This window comes from Punica granatum, chromosome 6, assembly GCF_007655135.1.
Source record: "Punica granatum isolate Tunisia-2019 chromosome 6, ASM765513v2, whole genome shotgun sequence".
Taxonomy (NCBI): Eukaryota; Viridiplantae; Streptophyta; class Magnoliopsida; order Myrtales; family Lythraceae; genus Punica; species Punica granatum.
This window is the reverse complement of record NC_045132.1, coordinates 3,257,984-3,278,295: the sequence shown is the minus strand read 5'-3', so window position 1 is coordinate 3,278,295 and position 20,312 is coordinate 3,257,984. Positions and strand designations below refer to the sequence as shown.

General features: G+C 39.3%; 3 protein-coding genes across 5 annotated transcripts; all 3 read right to left on the bottom strand.

Annotated features, from left to right (window-relative positions):
* Positions 1-714: 714 nt before the first annotated feature.
* Positions 715-4,121, bottom strand: LOC116210175 (monosaccharide-sensing protein 2-like). The gene is made up of 6 exons (XM_031543996.1): positions 3,866-4,121; positions 3,671-3,786; positions 3,015-3,581; positions 1,894-2,801; positions 1,499-1,686; positions 715-1,395 (listed from the first exon to the last, which is right to left on the bottom strand). Exons 2-6 carry the CDS (start codon positions 3,747-3,749, stop codon positions 948-950), a joined length of 2,190 nt encoding a protein of 729 aa, XP_031399856.1. The 5' UTR covers positions 3,750-3,786; positions 3,866-4,121; the 3' UTR covers positions 715-947.
* Positions 4,122-5,964: 1,843 nt separating this feature from the next.
* Positions 5,965-10,016, bottom strand: LOC116212356 (monosaccharide-sensing protein 2-like). Of its 3 annotated transcripts, none has more exons than XM_031546916.1 (7): positions 9,892-10,016; positions 9,584-9,641; positions 9,240-9,465; positions 8,249-8,815; positions 7,076-7,908; positions 6,801-6,988; positions 5,965-6,584 (listed from the first exon to the last, which is right to left on the bottom strand). In XM_031546916.1, exons 3-7 carry the CDS (start codon positions 9,316-9,318, stop codon positions 6,155-6,157), a joined length of 2,097 nt encoding a protein of 698 aa, XP_031402776.1. In that variant the 5' UTR covers positions 9,319-9,465; positions 9,584-9,641; positions 9,892-10,016; the 3' UTR covers positions 5,965-6,154. The 3 variants fall into 3 exon arrangements, with proteins under 3 accessions (XP_031402776.1, XP_031402777.1, XP_031402775.1); XM_031546917.1 differs by having other exon boundaries at positions 9,818-9,972; XM_031546915.1 differs by having other exon boundaries at positions 9,584-9,973.
* Positions 10,017-15,777: 5,761 nt separating this feature from the next.
* On the bottom strand, positions 15,778-18,950 carry LOC116211876 (eukaryotic translation initiation factor 6-2). The gene is made up of 8 exons (XM_031546404.1): positions 18,782-18,950; positions 18,663-18,695; positions 18,472-18,568; positions 18,272-18,357; positions 18,084-18,128; positions 17,536-17,666; positions 16,600-16,710; positions 15,778-16,295 (listed from the first exon to the last, which is right to left on the bottom strand). Exons 2-8 carry the CDS (start codon positions 18,670-18,672, stop codon positions 16,038-16,040), a joined length of 738 nt encoding a protein of 245 aa, XP_031402264.1. The 5' UTR covers positions 18,673-18,695; positions 18,782-18,950; the 3' UTR covers positions 15,778-16,037.
* Between the last annotated feature and the right edge of the window lie 1,362 nt (positions 18,951-20,312).

Genomic DNA, 20,312 nt, shown 5'->3' with positions numbered 1-20,312 from the left:
ATTATAAAGAATGCCAAAAAATATTTATTTTCCTAAGAAAGTATATTTGCCATATTGAATTAGTATTGAATATATAAAGATGATATATAAATATATAACTATAAATTAGAAAATTATCATTTGTACATTATAACATTTATACTATAAGTACTTTTTATAATTTATTTCTATGCGATTCACAACAGTTCCTTATCCATTGTTTATCATAATATTTGAAATAGTAATTAATATTTACCTTATAGATTTACTATTTCTAATTTATTACAACAAATTTCTCTTGGAAGATAAAATTTTATTTAAAAATTGAGAATGAAACAAAATGTTATGATCTTTGTTTCTTCAACCCTTAGTTGAATAAGTTTTTTCTTTGTGCTTTAATTTTTATTATTTTATAGATAGAGGATTTTATCAGAATTAATATAAAATTTTGATTTATTTATACATAATCTATCTTTATTTGTAAAAGAGCACATTTACTAGTCTATATTATAATATGATAAGTTTTTATATAATAATAAAATTTTCATTAAATCAAGACATAACATTAATGTAAACGAACAACGATTGATAAAATTCTAGAGAATTATCAACTGAGAAATTTTTAGACAAAACTGAAAACAAATCCTGCACAAACGCGCAGGCTTATAGGCTAGTTTGTATAGTCGAACTTCTTGTCTATGCCGTGAGAACCGGTTGAGCAAAACCTGGATATGGCTAAATATTAGACAAACATAAATATTGATGTATATTGTACGAGAGAAGAGAAACCGAATGGCTTGCACACAGTATTTGTTCTTGGGCGCAAGGGAAAAAAACATTCAATTTAAATTCACCTATTTATCCTAGAAGATTACATGACCGTCTGTGGCTCACAAAAAATGTTTGTTGACTTTGCGAGGCTGCAAAGGATGATCAGTCGTTATGAATGGATGCAATTACTGTATATATTAGTTGTTCTCTGCACCAGAACTGGCCTGCCTTGCGCCTGCTGCGAAGAACTCCGAGATGACCTCTAAGGGCATGCCCTTCGTCTCGGGGACCTTCAAATAAACAAACACCCAAGAGATGATGCATCCCATAGCAAAGATCGAGAAGACGCCCGAGACGCCGATGGCAGAGAGCAGGACAGGGAGGCTGTAGGTTACGGTCATGTTTCCAATCCAGTATGTGAGAGCACAAAGAGTTATGCAAATCCCACGGACCCGTGTTGGGAAGATCTCGGAGCAGATGATGTTTGGAATTATGCCAAAGGCCATCACGAAGCAGCACTCGTAGACCAAGACGCTGGATGAGGAGAGTACGGCATATAAGATGGGACTTACATTGAGGATGCTGCCTAGGACTAGGATCAGGAGGGACACAACCAGGATCGGGATCGTTGTTAGTAAAAGCAACCTGAGAAAACGGAAAGAGATCATGAATGACTTGGAATAATTTTGGATAACACGAGAATGATCCAAGCAAACCACCTCTCATATGATCAGGAAAAATTTGTTACCTCCTCCCGGAAATATCCATCAGCCACATCGAGAGGGCCACACAAGGAAGCATCGTGAACGTCATGAAGCAACTTATGAGGAAAGACGCGGAATCGGTCCCGATGCCTAAACCTGTTAGAAGGACTGCCACTCCTGCTTGTTTTAGGATCTGAGGCGCGTAGTAGAGAACCCCGTTAATGCCACCAACCTGTTACAAACAGGCAACAAAATCTGGCAGATAAGTCAAGAGAAATACGAATGTCACATACATTCCATATCCGCGCTTGCAGATGAACGAATTGAAAGAGTGGACTTTATATACTCCATTTCGAGACATTTCCATTGGATAACACCGAACATGGCATTAGTCAGGAGAAAAAAAGTGTTTCTCTGGGCAATGTAGAGGAAATTTTACCTGCTGAAGGAGTTGCAGTCCAACTCCAACAAACAACGCGCGCTTAACTCCCGGTTCACAGAGATCACGCCAGCTTGGACCCTTCTGAGTGATTTTCGGGGTGTGAAGCAGAACCGGTTCGACGAGATGGGATCCGCTTAGTTCCTCTGGAGAAAGAATTGATCGGCTCACCAGGGCAGAAGCATGACGGCCTAAGTCGCTCTCCTGGGTGCCTGAGATCAAGACATGGGACTCAGTGCCTGGCCTGGGAGTGTCCTGGTGCAAATATATCCGCTTCACCTGTTCCTCCTTCTTCCCTTGCTCCCCTTCCTTCTCTGTCAACTTCCAAGCCATCTGCCAACCGCTCCCGATATCGGTGAAGCTGACTTGCTCACCTCCCTCTTCGAGAGCAAGCCTGCTCCTCATTCTCATGCTCAGGTTGCTTCTTTGCAAACCAGGAGTTTGCTCCTTCTCGAAGCCAGTCGCCTCTCGAGAGAGCAGCGGCGTCTGCAAATTATCCTCGTCAGCGGCACCCCCATCATCGTATTGAGAATCAGAGTCCTCCACCCCGTTTTGGCTCTCCAAATCCAACTGGGAGTGCCTGTTGCTGGGGATGCTCCCCCTGTTTGGTATTACCAAGTCGAGTGTGCTCCAGTTCTGTGAGGTGGACGGCTCATGAACACTGCTGAAAATTGAGACAATCGGGTCCTTGATGCTCCCAGATAGGCTTCTCGTCCCTCTCCGGGTGATGTTCTGGACGCTCTGTCCAGCCAAAGGTTTTGCAATCATCAACGAATGGGACGACTCGTCCAATACAATCTTATCTTTCTGCGAGGCGGTTTGTCTTCGATCTACCGGGAAAACAACGTACTCTTCCACCAATACTTCGGATTGGACATTTAGACCTTCCACCAGCAATGCCAATTCTCCTGCAGATTAGCAGTTCTTTATATGTTACATGTTGCAGTACCAAAAGTTTTTGCAATGAATTGCAGACTACTGGGGGGTTTTTGATCGATTTTCATCACCTTCAGTTCCAGAAAGCTTGGAAAAAGAGTTTTTTTTTTTTCCCTGGTTTACCAATTTTCAAGCCTCGAATCAAAGAGAAAAAATTTCCTGGCAAACATTGGAAATTCACGAACCTGAGACATCCTCTCTCCCAAGAAGTCTCTGGAGTACCTTCTTGGCCTCGAGTGTCCGGCCTTTGCTCACAAGCCACCGAGGAGACTCGGGCATATAAAACACAGCCAGTAAGAGATATACAGATGACGGTCCGCAAACAACTCCTAGCATCGATCTCCAGCTTGGGGACTCCTTCAATGACATTGCAAAGACCAAGCAGTATGCCAGAAACATCCCAGCTGAGCAAGAAAACTGCGGGACTGTATTCAGAAGTCCCCGGATCTCTGAAGGGGCTATCTCAGAAATATAGAGAGGGTTCAGGGTCACAGCGAGACCGATTCCAATCCCATCGAGGAGCCTCGCCAAAATCAGGACATAAACATTGGGGGCCCACGTCATGATGAGACCGCTAATGAAGTACAGAAGTGAAGAAATTATCAGCATCGGGCGGCGACCGATGGAGTCTGAGACGGGCCCTGAAAAGGTCGTGACAGCAGTGCCTCCAATGAGGGACATAGCCAAGATCAGCCCCTCGATCGTTGGCTGAGTCTCGAGATTGAATTCGTTCTTGATGTAAAGAACCGCCCCTGCAAACAACAACAACAACAATATCTAAAGCTAATCCATTTCTAATGTATCGGGTCAATTTCCCGAGAAGGAGACGACACATTAATACCTGCGATTGTTGAATTGTCCCATCCCGCCAACAAATTCCCCATTGTTGCAGCAATGGCAACGAGAACCGCTCCCCTCATCTTCTCTCTCCGAGATAAAAATACGCAACCCTGAGTGCTGGAAAAAGAAAAGACTCAGTAGCGAAAACATGCTTTTCTGGAGCAGTGATCTGCAGAATCAAGGATTGCGAGATTACCTCTGCAAGCTAGAAAGAATGATCTACAAGTGCTTCGATTTTCAATGGTCCCGAGAAAGGATACAGCTCTGAGAACCAATTGAATCATGAAGAATTTGAAACGTACAGACCCAGAAACAGAAACCTCAGGAACATCTCCTAGAAATTTCTGATTATGATAAGGACGTAAGAAAATGGGGTAAAAAAACAAAAAATCTCTTTTGTCCGAGGAATTTGATTTGATTTTGACTGACTGCCAATGATTTGTCAGAGGAATTTCCTCCAAAAATGGAAAGTGTTTGTGGACTTTGTCAGAGGAATTTCACCCAAAAAATTGCTAAAAAGTAGCACTTTCCATATATAGCAGAGTGAGGAAACTTTTGCAGCAGTCCTCAAATCTTAATTTTCATTTTTGTTGCAACAAAGCAAAAATGGAAAACTTCAACGTTTCCGTGCAACTATTGGGAATGGGAAAGCTTTATCGGACACAATCCTTCTAGAATGACCACATCAAACGTGCATAAATCTAGGTCGATTACTGACTCCCAACTCTATTTTTCTGCTACAAACAATTCATGTCCATCGGAAGGACACATACGCGATTGAGAAACTACTTCAAAATGATAACAGCAAGGCAGTATAGTCCCTATGGTTACTGTATCAGAAGGGAAAGCCGAATATGCACCGGAAAGATATTACCTGACCAGCATGTCACTGGACCGGAAGTCCTTACAATGTATTTGTTTGGATCATTTATAATCCATAGATAGCACATACGAATGCATCATTAGTGATTTGATGCAGGCTATTGTTGGCAAATGAAACCGTAAAGGGTAGCAATAATTGTGAAGGTAGAACAATAACCATGGATATGTTTTACATGACAACTCTGTCCCATCTCTCGTTTATTCCTTTGTAATGGAGGATGGTGATAATCCTCGATGATCTGCCTTCTTTCTGGTTCCCTGCCTATCCCGTCAGATAACCGGAAGGAATGATCCTGCTCAACCGGCGAATACTCGAGTAGCGACGTGTTAGGCTTGCCATTGTTCTTTCTCTCAAATTGTAACATCCCAGTTTTATTCAATATTTGTATTTCCTTGAAGATTTTGTTAATTACAATTTTTCTTATATAATTATTAATTAATATATTTTTTGTTTCCGCATAGATAACCTTCGAATTTGGTTTACCTGTGTCCCCCTCTTGTTAAGCTTTCTCTTTAAACTCTAATTGGTGAATTTCTTCCGCCGCCTTACTTTTTCCTTTTAAATGGCCATTCGTGAACTCTTCTTTGCCATTTGCATTTTCACGGCCAAAACCATTACATTACAGAGAGAGAGGCCTTGAGAGACCTAGAGAGAATATTGTGGGGAAAAATATGAGGAAAATTTTAGAAAATAGAAAACATTCAGTTTTCGGTATTTGAGGTTCAGGGGACTTGTAACCTATTCCTAATCTGGTATTTTTTTTCGTGATTATAATTAGTTGTTTAGAACTGTATTGTCATGACCATGTTAGTGTTACGGATCATTCATGTATTTTTATGCGATCGATAACGATATTTAGAAATGAATTGAGTTGTGTAACCGAGATTGATGGGAGTTGGTAAGTTTTGTGGCGCTCTGAGCCAATCGTAAGCAGAGCAGTAAGAAAAGGCTGCTTGGAGCAAAGAGTTCACCAGTGTGGAGCCACCATTGTGGTTGGGAGCTAGGAAGGGATATAGGGACGATCTGAGTTCCGGAGGTCTCGATGATATTTTTATGATATTACTGAACCCGTGTTATAATCCAACTAGTTTAGGTTATTGTTATTCACTAGGCATCAAGCTTATCTGCCAAATATATTCTCTCAGTTGTTTCACGGTCAAAATGGCGATGGATCCATAGAATTTTATCGGGATTTTTACAATTTGTAATTTTCTGAATATTTCTAGTTTGTATGGAAATTCATATGTATGGTATTTTTAGTCATTCAATTAAGATGGTAATTTTCGAAATACTCTTTATATTTAAGGAAATTCTTGTGTATTTATCGATTTTTATAGTATAAAATTTTTCGGATTTTTACACAAATAATTCACACGAAAAGAACTGAGCAGCAGAAGACTAGAAGTAACAAATTAAAAAAAATAAAAATAAATGCAACTCTGCAGATCCTCCTTTCATAGCATTTACCTATTAATCCGAATGGTCTCTACTCTGATTAAATACAATGTAGAAAGGGGAAGAAAAAAGAATCGGTCGGTCGAACAACTGAAAAGAGGTTCTTCAAACTACAAAATGATGACAATGATCAAGGTTTTTGGATCCTCAAGCTTCTTGCTTAGCCCCTACTGCGAAGAACTCGGAGATAACCTCAAGAGGCATGCCCTTCGTCTCAGGAACCTTTAGGAAGATGAACACCCACGAGAGAATACATACGACTGCATAAATTCCGAAGACACCACTGAGCCCAAATGAGGAGAGCATCACAGGAAGGCTGTAAGTCACAATGATATCACAGATCCAGAAAGTGAGGGCGCACAGTGCAATGCAGATCCCTCGGACCCGAGTTGGGAAGATCTCAGCACAGAGGATGTTGGGGATTGGGCCGAAGCCCATCACGAAGAAGCAGAAGTAGAGGATAACGCTGGTGGTGGAAATAGCAGCGCTCACGACCGATCCCAGATTTACTATGCTCCCAAAGACGAGGACAAGGAGGGTCAGGATTAGTACGGGGATGGTCGAGAGCAGCAAAGACCTGAAAATCGAGGGTAATCAACATTAGTGTATGATCCACAACGATCAGTGGTTGTGATCGACTTATTTCCAGACAGTTGTTTTCTATTCTAGATTGCATTGTACAAACATGTTCTTCCGTGAAATCGAGAGACAGCTAATGGGATAGTGGCCCTGTTCCCAAACAAATCTTTTCCGGATTGAAAAAGGAAACTGGAAGACTTGGGAAAGCTATTACCTTCTTCCTGAGACATCCATGAGCCTCATGGCGACGATAATGGCAGGAAGCATCAGGAGAGTTGTGAGGCCGCTAATAAGCAGAGAAGCAGAATCCGCTCTGAGGCCAAGGTTTGATAAAAGAACTCCAACACCTGCTTGCTCAAGGATTTGCGGAGTGTAGTACAGAACCCCATTGATGCCCGAAAACTACAACCACAAAAAACATAGAAAATTTGTCTCTTTCTGATAGAATGTGACATAGTAGGTTCGAAAAAGGATTGACGTTGCTTTTACCTGCTGAAGAATTTGAATCCCGATACCAACTAGTAAGGCACGCTTGACCCCAGGCTCGAAAAGATCGCTCCAGCCTGGCCCGCTCGTGGGAGTCTCAGGGATATATGTCATCGTTGGGACCTTGCCTAACAGGACTTCGTTGGAGCATAGAGCAGATTGGCTCACAAGGGCAGCAGCATGCACGAACTCACCTTCATCAGCCAGGTTGTCTCCCGAGATTGAGATCACAGAACCACGCCTTGACATGGCTCCTGGCCCGCCCTCAGGGTGGAAGTAGATCCTTTCAGTTCTGCCATCTTCGTTGCGATTATAGGCCAACTGCCACCCGCCACCAATTTCCACCCCACTCACCTGTTCCCCTCCTACCATGCTCCCTGCCTGCCCACTCTGAGCTTGACGGGTCAGCAGTGGGCATCTCAGATTATCATCTGAGTCTGCTCCCACCTCAATATGAGAATCGTGATTGCCCTTCTGGCTCTCGTCATCGGAATGGTCGTTCTTGGGCGTATTCTCGGTTGTCAACCCCAACATGCTGCCCATGGATGGGAACAGCATACTGCCTGTCTCGGGCATCTTCTCATGGATGCTCCCGAAGAGGGTCACAAGCGGGTCAACCTGGGCTAGGATGCCCTGGCTCATCATGCTCCCGTGGCGAGAGATCAGAGAGCTATGAGCCCCAGTCACGGGCTTCGCAATCCATGACTGATGCCTCTCATCAGCCTCGGAACCAGTCTCCTTCAGGTCGGTCATATCATCTGCTGGTACAATCATGTACTCTTCCAGTGACGCCTTGTTCCCAGCTCCAAGGCCTTCGATTAGCAAAGCCAGCTCACCTGCGAACCGATATATCATCACACTTTTCAGTGATGCTGAGACTTAGGCCCTAAGTTGCTGTGAAAACTAATCGTGTTAATGGTCCACTAGTTAACAAGTTTTATGGCTCGCTATAAAGAGATAAACTCGAGTTATGGAATAAATCAGCATCCTTAAAAATCAAAGAGCATGCACAAATAGGGAAAAGTTCCTTGATCATTCTGTTCCCTCATTGTTCCATCATAGCAGATAAAAAAAATAATACCATGGACACGCTTCCTTAATCATGTAAATATCTTCGATGAAAAGAATTTAAAAAAAATACTGCAGATTCGAGATGGAGAAGAATACTGAACATGCCTGAAACATCTTCTCGGCCCCGCAGCTTCTGAAGAACCCTACTAGCCTCGGCCAGGCGACCTTTGCTCACAAGCCACCTGGGAGACTCGGGCAAGAAGAAGAGAGACAGCGCAATGTAGATTAAGGATGGGATGGAGAGGACACCAAGCATGAGCCTCCAGCTCGGTGAGTCCAAAAGCGACATGCTGAAGACCATACAATAGGAGAAGAACATTCCACCCGAGCCCATGAACTGAGGGAGGGTGTTGAGGGACCCGCGTATCTCTGGTGGGGCTGTCTCAGAGATGTAGACGGGCACAAGGGTGACGGCTAGCCCAATCCCAAACCCATCAAGGAGCCTTGCAAGGAGGAGGATGTACACATTCGGGGCCCACAACATCACAAGTCCGCTGGTAAAGTAGAAGAGGGAGGAGGCTATGAGCATCGGACGGCGCCCTACAGAGTCAGATACAGGCCCCGAGAAGGTTGTGATGGCTGTGGCTCCAATGAGGGACATGGCCACGATGAGGCCCTCAATTGTAGGTGCAGTCTCAAGCTTGAATTCCTTTTTGATGTAGAGAACAGCCCCTGCAAAAGGTCGGAGAATGAATCAGGACAGAATCGGTCGCTTTCTAAGGACGTCCGCGTCTTCCTTGTGAAAACAGAAGAATTGCGCATTGCTGATGTACGGCACAAGAGAATTCGCTACATAATATAATCCCAATTTATTTCGAGATTCCATGCTATTCCCTTCTCAAGTCCAAAACACAAAATATAACTGCTTGCATTGGGCTTTTTAAGTGCCGACTTTACAAGCTGGATGACATATCCTCATGCTAGTTCTGAATGTGAAATACCCAACTTATAATACATTCCTCGATAGGTCTAACTACAAGAATGGCAGCTGGCTCCATATTGAAGGACTTGAAACAACAACAAAAATTAAAATGTGATGATGTAACTTGTAATTGCATCAGGTTTGAGCTATATATACGAGCATCGTTCAGGTTACCTGCAATAGTAGCATTATCCCATCCCTGCAACAGATTCCCGACCGTAGCAACAATCGCGACAAGCACAGCCCCGTTCATCTCTCCAAGCTTTTCCTCCCCTGCTCCTTCAGATACACGAATCGCCCAACAACACAACCGTTTAGCAGCAACTCCAAACACCCGACCTCAGATCATTTCCAGATCACCTCTAAACCAGGCCGCACTCGAAAGCTTATAGACTCTATCCTGAATCATCAAGACAGGATTGAATTCATGAATCACGAGATCCAGAATCAGACAACAGATAAGAAATTGCACTTTTCTTGAATCGGAAACCTTGCCAACTCTCGAAACCGAGACTGACCTGACAACAGGATTCGCAGAAAGCTTCGAGCTTTGGAGGCCTTTCGATTACCTGGAAACTAACAAGAGTGGAAAACAATATCAGAGATCTGAGGGAGTGCAACGAGTAGCTGACTCAGGCCTGTACTCGAATTCTGACAAAGTATCAGCAGATTGAGGAGGCATGATCATATTTTTTTCAACTTTTGATTAGTAATTGTTGTTTGTTTTCTTGTACATTATGAGATCTCTACACCTCAATCTTGGCAAGGGGACAAACTGTTGGGCTGCGCGGGAATCTTTCGGAGGGAGAGAGAGAGACCGGATTACCAGTTCCAGAGGAAGACCAAAGAGCGGCCTTGCCATGTTCTTAGGAAGGAACAGACATCATTGCGGTGATCCGCTGATCTGTCCTTCCTCGCCACTCTTTCTTTACTTGTTATATATTTTCGCTGGAATTTTTGAAAAGATCCATCCAATTGACATATTTGAATTTATTTCTTTCTATTTGTGTTTGTGAATGCAATTTTTGTTTTCATGGCTAGAGTGGATCGGGTCGATTCTGTCCGAAAAATAATGTCCAGAATTGGTCGTTCCATATCGGAAATCAGAAAGAAAAGCTTGGTGATGTAAGGGGAATGAGTTCGACCAATATTAATCCAAAATTTTTGTTTAGTCTGGCGAAAATTTAATATGGCGTCGAGGGGATTTTTATGCGTCTAGCACTTATGCCATGCCAAAGTCTAGAGTTCAAAGCTGCGAAGAGTGCGTCCCACATTTTGGTCCTCCTAACCCGAGTGCGGCAGATGAATTCCCCCTTGTGGTTAGTATGCTCGAAGATGGAAAGGGAAGCATGCCTCGTAGTCAATTATTGATGACAAATGTTAAAAGGCATGTGGCATGTGTGAAAGATCTTGTCCCATGAGAACAGATGTCGAGAGTCGATAATCTTCTAGGTATATAAAAGTTGTAGAGTACATGCATTGCAAGGTAAAATGTAATCTATTTTTCTTTTTGTTAGATTTTCCGTGTAAATCACGGTATCTAGAAACCCAACGACTCCCAACTTATCTAGATCAAGCAATGTCGACCCACCAAGGAATAAAACTCTCTCAATGATGAATTTTCTCAATTTATAAGACTCAGACCCAAAACCTTATTACTCAAGAAAAACAAACGTCAAACCACTCGAATCAATTCGTGTTGGTTCCTTTCTATCAATTTTATTATATATTATGTATTTGTATTTCGAACTGTTATCATAATTTAATTATCAACCAAAACAGATATTATATATATATATATATATATATAAAAGTGATGATATTTAAATTTTACCAATAAAGAAGTAAAAAAGTATATTAAACTATATAAGTTTATATTAAATATAAACATATATCTATATATTAATATATTTATATCATATATACTAATGTATATTAGTTTAATATATTTATTTTAATTTTAATATTGATGTGATTAAATATTAATCTTTATCTTAAAAAAATTTAGTTATTAATAATGTGTTTGGTTTCAGAGTTGAGTTGAGTTGAATTTTGATTTTAATTGATTTGTAGTAATTGTGATGTTGAATTATGAGAAAAATGTGAAAAATAATGAATAGTTAAGAGAATTTATTATTAAAAATTGAATTGAATGGTTAAAAAATTTGAAGAAAAATGAAAAAGTAATAATTGTATTGTTGACTTTTGTTGTATAGTGAGTAAAGTTAAAGTTATACTTAAAATTTTAAAATCAAATATGAAATCAAATGGGATATAACATGGATAATAAAATATTCTAAATTTTTTCAAAAATATTTTGTTATATTAATATCTGATTAAAAAATATTCAGTCAATTTTGTAAATTATAAAATGCATAATTTATTAAATCTATACATCTATTTATTTAAGGGGGAGTTGCATTTTCTAACCGCCCTCATGAAAATACAAAAAAAAAAATGAAATTACTGAATCACTCATTTAAAATAGTAATCACCCAATTAGAAAGAAATTGATCTTGAATATATCACTCATTACACAAAATGTTCTCTCTCATTTTTTTATGTGAACTTCAGTATCTGAAAGCACAATTGAGCCCTAACTAATCCAATCGAGCCAGGTCGGCCACTCTTTCCACAATTTTCTCCCACTTCCCACAATTCTCTCATTCATGTCTCTTCCAAATCTCTCACGTTAAATTTTTTTTCTATCTTCTCTCTCTCATAACTTATATACACTATAAAATCATTTTCGTTATTTTTCCAAATTTTTTTATATTATCTGCAACAAAATTGGTATATAAAAATCTATAGCACCTGTGCAAATTAGTAACTTATAAAATGAAAAATAATTTATGCAACATCTCACCTAGGTGTCTACGTTTTTCAATATGGAATTATTTTTTATTCCACGCATAGCACGGTCATGATCTAGTATATATAACTAACAGTATCTCATTAGAAAAGTAGAGTGCACTAGCGATTGGGTGCTCCAATTTGTACCTAACCAATGCTTACATCCCTGAAAATATTTTGCCACCAATTTAATCCCAAATTTTCAAAACTTCTAACGAGAAGTCCCTTTTAGGGACCAAAATGTTGGCCATAAAAGGCCTTATTGTTAGGATTTTTGAAAATTAAGAGACTTAATGAATGGATTTTTTTTTCCAGAGATCTAAGTGTTGGCTCGCTACAAAGTAGAGCACCCAAGTGCTAGTGGACTCTCTCAAAGTATTTTCTTGCCATTATTATGCTTAGTAGTAAGGACAAGATATGAGTTGATATAGATCCTAGCAGGGCTGAGCGATAATCCCTCAGATTTCTTCGGAAATCTCTCCGTTTACTTTGAAGATGCGCTAGCTGGGATTGAAGGCGGTCGCAACTTTGGTTGGGTCCATATTGTTGAAACAGTAGCGGGGGTTCTCCCTCATAAAAATGCATAGTAGATACTGCAACACTACAGGAAGCTAGGCGGAGACCTGGAGGTCATACTCTCGGGTCAAGTGCCATTACCGGAGTGCTGGTTTGAGGTTGATCATAGACACAGATAACCCGAAAATCCGGCTAATGGTCAGCGGAAGCAGAGAGTGATTCCGGTTCCATGGACCCTCAAGGAACATCAGTACGTACCAACTCTTTGACTTGTCTCAAGTTATTACCTTATTTACCAAAAAAAAAAAAGCCATTGCAAGCATTCCCTGCGGTTCCTCAGCCTGTTTGGCCTCCAGAGACGTTCACGCAGCAGTTTCCGATGCAGTTTCTGTTTTAATATAATATTGAAAATGTCATAATTTTGTTAAAAATAAAATAACAAAACATTAATTGAGAATTAAAAAATAGAGCTCCTGCGTATCTCACAATAATTTGTTTAGATAATTTTCGTATGTGTATAAAATAGATAATAAATACGTTAATATAAGATTGAAAATTTTATTTGCGACAATCTAATCATACAAAAAATGGTATTGTAAATGATACATAATATTGTTTTATTATGAATTAGGAAAAGTTATTCAATAAAATTAAGAAAAATAAAATTGCAATGATAAGAAAAAGTAATTTGATTGAATAAGATTAATTTTGTCGGTAAAATATTAGAAAAAAAACTTATATTATAAAATTGTATATTATACACTATGTGAACTAAAGATATAATAGAAACAGTTATAATCTAAACTTAAATTTAAGAGTTAAAAGGTAGTTTACTCCCGACTTATGGCATGAGTTTAGATTTGCCTCCTGACCTTTAGATTTTTGCAGACTACTACCCGACCTTACTAAAATGTAAATAAGGTGACCCCTCGGCCAAATTTCGACCAGAATTCCAGCCAAAGGTGCTCACATAGCACTCACATGATATATTGAAAAGGACAATAATGCCACTCCATGAATTGATACTTGCAAAAAGAAACAATTGACAAAAATTAAATTTGTGAAAATTACGGCAATGATGAGAACTTCTCCATGAACGAGTGTAGACAAGCCCTCCACTGCCACCATCTCGCCGACGAGTGGCCTTCTCAGCGACGACCTCCACTGAAGCCTTCTCGTCGGCGACCAGTCAACCGAGCACCCTGAAAGCTTCTCAATGAACCCACCCATATGCAGCCTTCTTGTTGGTGATCAGTCGACCACACCGTTGTAGGATTCTCCACGAACAGCTTTCTTGTTGGTGATCAGTCGACAACACCGTTGTAGGATTCTCCACGAATACACTTCCTCGACCAGAAAAGCCCACCGTGCCACCTTTTTCCCAGCGGCCAGAGGCAGTGGCAGCATGACACAGTTTGTTTGTTCAAACATTAAACGCCACAACTTGCCAAAACAAAATCCAAACACTCGAGGCGATTTGTTTTGAATGTTGAAAGCATAGATGTCAGCTTGCTCTTGATTTCAAATTTCTGTGATATCTTCTTGTATTGCACACCAGCGGTTTCGGTGTATAACTTTTGTTTCATGCATAATCTCAAGTTTTGATCAATGCCCTAATTTCCCAAATTCAATGTATGTTCAGTTTCTCTTAAGCAGCTATCAATTCATGAAGTGACATTTTGCCCTTTTCAATATGGCATGTAAGTGACCTGCTCTTTTTTTACTGGAATTCTGGCCAGAATTCGGCCAAAGGGTCACCTTGCTTATTTTCTAGTAAGGTTTTCAAAAATCTGAAGATCAGGGGGAATCTAAACTCACCCCGTAGATCGGGAGGTAAACTACATTTAACTCTAAATTTAAAATACATAAGAGCATATCGATCGTGAGAGAAACGGCTCGAGGTGAGATGTAAAGAGAAATAAGATTATAAAGAAAACTGTGTAGAAAATGAGTTTTCCTATGCTCTATCCACAGGATCATATAGTTCATTGAATTTAGAAATACATTTCACATTTCGAGAAAAGCTTTTAAATTATTGAGAGAATTTTTAATGTTTCAAAAAAAGAATACTCAATTATATTCCTAAGTACAACTTATGCAGACAAATATCTCAATTCGTTGAGCAGATACATATAAAATCTTACAGAATTCATTTAACTTAAATTAATAGATACATCAATATGTTTCTGCAATGAATAGATACATGAATTTTTTTATTAGAAATTTAATTTTTTGAGCACGTTAAGATGCAATTAACTACGAGCTGCCTCATAGCACTTGTCGACTTTTATATATTATATAATAGATCCTTATTGGCTGCCTCATAATCACGGCGAATTTCTTTTCTTTTCTTTTTTTGCAACCAACCGTGATAGAATCTTCATATATTATATAATAGATCCTTATTGTCAAGCATCCCTCTCATATGTTTGATACAAGAGATAACGCGTGCTGCAGACAGAAAATTTACAATTTAAACAAAGTGACATACTGATAATATAAAATTATTCTTAGATAAGGTACAATATTACAAACCCGATAGACCTTCAACCCGATTGACTATTTTATGAAAATAAATTAGATATATTGTTTTAAAAATAAATTTTAAAAAGAAATAAAAGAATAAAAGGGAGAGCAAAGAAAAAATGAGGAGAGAGGAAGCGGTGGATAAAAAATAGGGGTAGTTTTTCTGGCAAAACTACCATGATATTCCTAATATAATGATTGCTATTAATTTTTAATTTTTCGCTAGGGGTATTTTTGGAAGTTGAAAGTTACTCCAAAGGGTTCTCCAGATTAATAAGACTATAGGCAACTCATAACGCGCGCGGAAATTTTATATAAAAAAATTGAAAATAAAATAAGTATCGAACAACTTCATCTTTTATGGAATTATTTTAATTAAGTTGAATAATTTTAGCCTAAGGTTGAAAATAATTATTAGTGAATTAGAGAGTGATGAGAAAAAATAGGAAAAGAGAGTGGATTGAGAGTTAGTAGGTAGCTATTGTCATGAAATTTACCATTTTAACCTCAATTTTACGGTTCCTATTAATTGAATGATATACAACATGGGCACTTTTGGAAAGTAAACTTTACATCAAAATAGTTTTCTCCCATTATACGTATTAAATCCTTTCCTCAAATTTTTTTCTTCACGAAGTTAGCTTCTTACCTTTCCTCTGTAAGGAAATATCACGGAAACACGGCTAATCAAATATATAGCCAACAATTCACATCATTTGTGATTCGATTAGTCACAAGGATTCAGCCATCAAGACTACTATGATCACTTAGATCCGCCATTCACATGGCACTGTTGTGTTAGCAGATACATAAAATAAGCATGTATATTCCTCGATAAAATTGGATCGTTTACCAAATGATAACATTACCACAACTGTCTTATACATCATAAATAAAAGCACTAAAAAGAAAAACAGGTTCCAAAGCCACAATATGGCTGATTGTTAAACAGCTTTCCGAGGATTAACAAGACAAGAAGTTTAGTCAAGACTTCGGAATACTATATTAACACTTTGGACCAACAAGGCAAAAAACTATTATCATTGATACTAACAGACAAAACTTCAGGACCTGATTTCACACATAGCTGTCAATGAGCGACTTCCTCATCTCATCAACAATGGCACTAGGCTGGGCTTCCCTCAGCTTGAAGACGCTCTCGATAACGGACAACTCCGTGGCTGTGGTGTCGGACCCGCAAAAGGATGTCCAGTCATTCACGGTCATGCCTGCGGCTATCACCTCGCTGCCACGGTTCACTGTCCCAGCCACTAAGGGGACCTGGAGGAGAGTTGAGAGCTCATCCAAGTCTTCAACGGAGGTGTGGGGATGGACCTGAAGAACAAGATTTCGCCATGTGTGAGTTCTCCCCTTTTTTTCTGGTTGCGGAAGTGTATGGCACTGCTTTTTGTTTTCTAATCAACGTAAAAAAAAGATACTATTGCATGCCAGAAGATGTGTTTTGCCATGACAGCAGGGATGGAGAAAGAGGTGGTTCAACTTATTTATTAAGCAAGAAACACCAAAAACTAGAAAAATATTCCAGCAAAACTGAAAAAAGCTGGTCCTTCAAACTTTAGCAGAGAAACTGTTTCTCATTAACTGTCATCAGGAAACAAAGTGATATCATCGACTTTACCAGGCCACCTCTGTTGGAGAAAGCACAGTAGCTTCCCACGAGAATGTTGCCAGCGATGGTCTGCCTGAACACTTCCACTCCAAGGACATCGGCAATCATCTCCTCTGTTTCCTATTCAAAGTGAAACAAGATAAGAGGTGAATAAGCTTAACTGCTACATAGGAAGAATCCTTAAAGAGATTATGACACACTGTCTGCAAGTCCTAAGGAAATCCATCAACATGGTCTTCCAAGCTACATGGTGTTATAGTGAGCATTCTGGATATAACTACAAATGGCAAGAAGCTGCAATAGCTATCAAAACGATAGAAATATAGTCCAAAGAGATTACTGCTCACAATTTCTGTTAAACTGGATTATACCTTTTCTTGTTATAGATACTCATCGACAACAATTTCTCATGACATCAGAACACAAAGAAAACATTTTTAATCGGTCCATCCATGCTACATTTAAGGGCCTTTTCCTTAATCAGTAAATCCTCTGAAGATTCTTTATCTTTTAAATGCTTCAGCTTGCAAATAAAGATCCTTTCCTCAAATAGCAGAACCTAAAGATAAGAAGGCCACCTGACAGTATGCATCTAACATGATTATCATCCCCAGAAAAGAATCACAACATATATTAAGCACAGCATCTGAATGCTGTAAGAAAGCCTTGATGATCAGAAGTATAAATCATGCAGGTGAGTACAATGTAGAAGTATCCAGCAAAGAGAACGAGAAGCGAGCAAGCTGTTCTGGAATAGTATGAGAATTTTAGAGACCACAAAATAACACTCCATGCCCTGAATTTATTTGGGGAAGAAAACAAGACACAGACGGCTTCAAGTGGTCCACATATTCTTCATGAAAGGATAACAAAGGCAATGCGCTGCAGAGTGAATGTGAGATTGCCGGAAGGAATGATTTGCCGCAAAGGAATTCTTAGACTTACCTTGTCGAGGTCAGGATGCGTAAGAGCCACATGGTCATTGCATGCTATGCAATTTCCGAGAGCAGACAGTCTCTCTTCTATACGCTGGACAACAACTTGATCTGGCACACTGTTCCTCAAATGTTGCAGCTCTTTAACAGCAATGGACAAGAGTCAGAATATAACTGCCATACCGGATTCATTCTAAAGGACTGATGAGATCTAATCGCAAAATTTTCAGCAAAGCAGCACATATATTATAATGAGCTCCAAGAGTTGAGCAATAAGAAAGGACCACAAGCTTTGTCCAAAACTTGATATGAAAGAAAAGCATTCACTGCTTTATGATGTTATAGAAACAGGTATACTCCATGCAACAGGGGAGAGGTATGTCGCAGTGATTATACTAGTCTGGAAAAAACTCGAGGAACGTATCATTAAACTATGAAGGCATAAAACACGAGGACATTTTGATCAGACACCCACATTTAAGCTTTCACATCCCTCTCTTTATTAAGAACGAATCTTCTAACATCACCTAACATGTTAAAACATAATAAAGCATTCACCTTGATCAGTTGTTGTATGAGGCAAGAGAAGTCCATTCTTGTTTCCTGCAATCAAGGGAAGCGGCATCACAAAACGAACCAACCAAGCGTTAAAGACATGCCAACGGCCTTATTTGTGAGTTGAAACTAATTCTCTCCCTTCACGCACCAACTCATTGTAACAGTAACCCAATCAAACATATGCCCACCTGCACAAAGCCGACCTATGATCCGAGTGCCGCCAATGGAGGTTTTAACGACAGGGATAACATCTGCAAGCTCATCCTCGAATGTACTGTAGAAACAAAACATTAACAAACCACAAATCATCCTTAACAATCCACCCAACACGATAAAATTCAGAGCTGAAACAACGTAAGCTAAATGAAAATGAATCATATGAAGACACCTGTAGAAATTCTCGGATCCTCCGATTGCCACCAAGCAATAGGCGTTTGTCAGCTTAGAGAAAACCCCAACTTCGCACGAGTTCTCAAACTGAAGACCTGCACCCAATTCACGCACCCGTTTAGAAACACGTCCCAACTCTTTGATTCAGCATACAAGATGGGATTTTGCGATGATTCGACAGGGACTTACGAGTCGCCATTATCTCCACGAACAATTGACAACCTGCCCAACAGAGAAAAGCGCGATTAAACTTCAATTCGACCGGGAAAATACGTAATAGGATCAAGCCCTAATCCGGAGAACAAAACCTGGTGATTGATTAGGTATGCTGAAGCTCGGAGTCCGACGACAGATCCTCAGAGAGTAGCCGGAGGCCGCAAATTAGGGTTTATGGAGCCGAATTAGGGCTTTAGTCGTCCGGGAAACTCGCAGAGTCCGTGGGGAATTAAATAGATCGGCCACATAGCCGCGAGAACCGAATCAATTTATTTATTTAGAAAAATAAATAAATAATTCTAATTATCTATATCAATCTATATCTATGGGAACGTGTGGGCCAAAAAAAAAATCTCTATACGAATATCGCTATCTTTAATTTTTTTGCTGAATGGATATGGTAGGCAGTAATGATGGCAAGATTGTCACCCCTATTAAGCAATATTCGAGCTCTCATAATCAACCGCTATCAAATGATCTGAATAATCAGCTTAAACACTAGTTCCATCAACGTAATATCATTAGGGGCCTAGTATAGTTTACAGAAATCGGAGATGACCTCAGGTTCAAGTCAAAGAGGTCACCCTAGCATATGTCCCTATGAAATTCGTACTCGGGACATCGGCATCTTCAAACCACATAGGAGTGAGTTTGAAATCACTTAATCATCACCCCTTATTATTCTAAATCTATTTATGTATTTGTCTGTCTATCTATCTGTCTCTCTCTCTCTCTATATTAACACGACATGATTTCAGGTCCGTCTATTTGTAGGACAAGTTCCACTGGCAGCCCCCACCAATTACTCTCTCTCTTTTTGTAATTTTTATTTTTTAAAAATTTTCCTTAACACAAGATATGATTTCAGGTCCGTCTGTTTGTGGGGTAAGTGGGTGGGTTTTTCCAACTCACAGCCTACCATTTCCTCTTTTTTGTAATTATTATTTTTTAAAATTTTCTCCCTTTTCTTTTGTGTTTTCTGATTCGGCTAAAACAAGTATCATGTAATTCGATCGATGCATTTTGTCAAAAGATCCGACAATAAAATCAATGTGTTACGCCCTTTTAATAATTACATGTCCGACTTCAATAAAATTTTACATAATTCAGTTAATATGTTAAGCGAAATGATCCGATCATTATGTCGAAACATCACGCTTTTTTAGTGTTTTCAAATCTTACTCGAATAAGGTGCCACGTAATTTGGTCGACGTGTACGCAAAATTATCCGATCATAATCCTTTCTTTTCATTTTTTGTAATTTTCTTTTTATCAAATTTCTTGCTTTTTTTAGCATTTTCAAATCCGATCCGAATAAGGTACCACGTAATCCGGTCATGCATTATACCCAAAGATCCATTTCGTACTGTCAACGCATTGCGCCTTTTTAGCATTTTCATATCAGTTCAAATAAATTTTCATATAATTCAATCGACGCATTACGTCAAATAATCTAATCGTTAAATCGAAAAGTTACACATTTTTTAATGTTTTCAAATATGACCTGAATGAGATACCACATAATACAGTCGCGTTATGTCAAATGATTTGATTGTTATAGTCGGACTATTTCCAAAAAATACCTTTACCCTGACTTTTATTTAGAAAAATTGGAAGAAATTA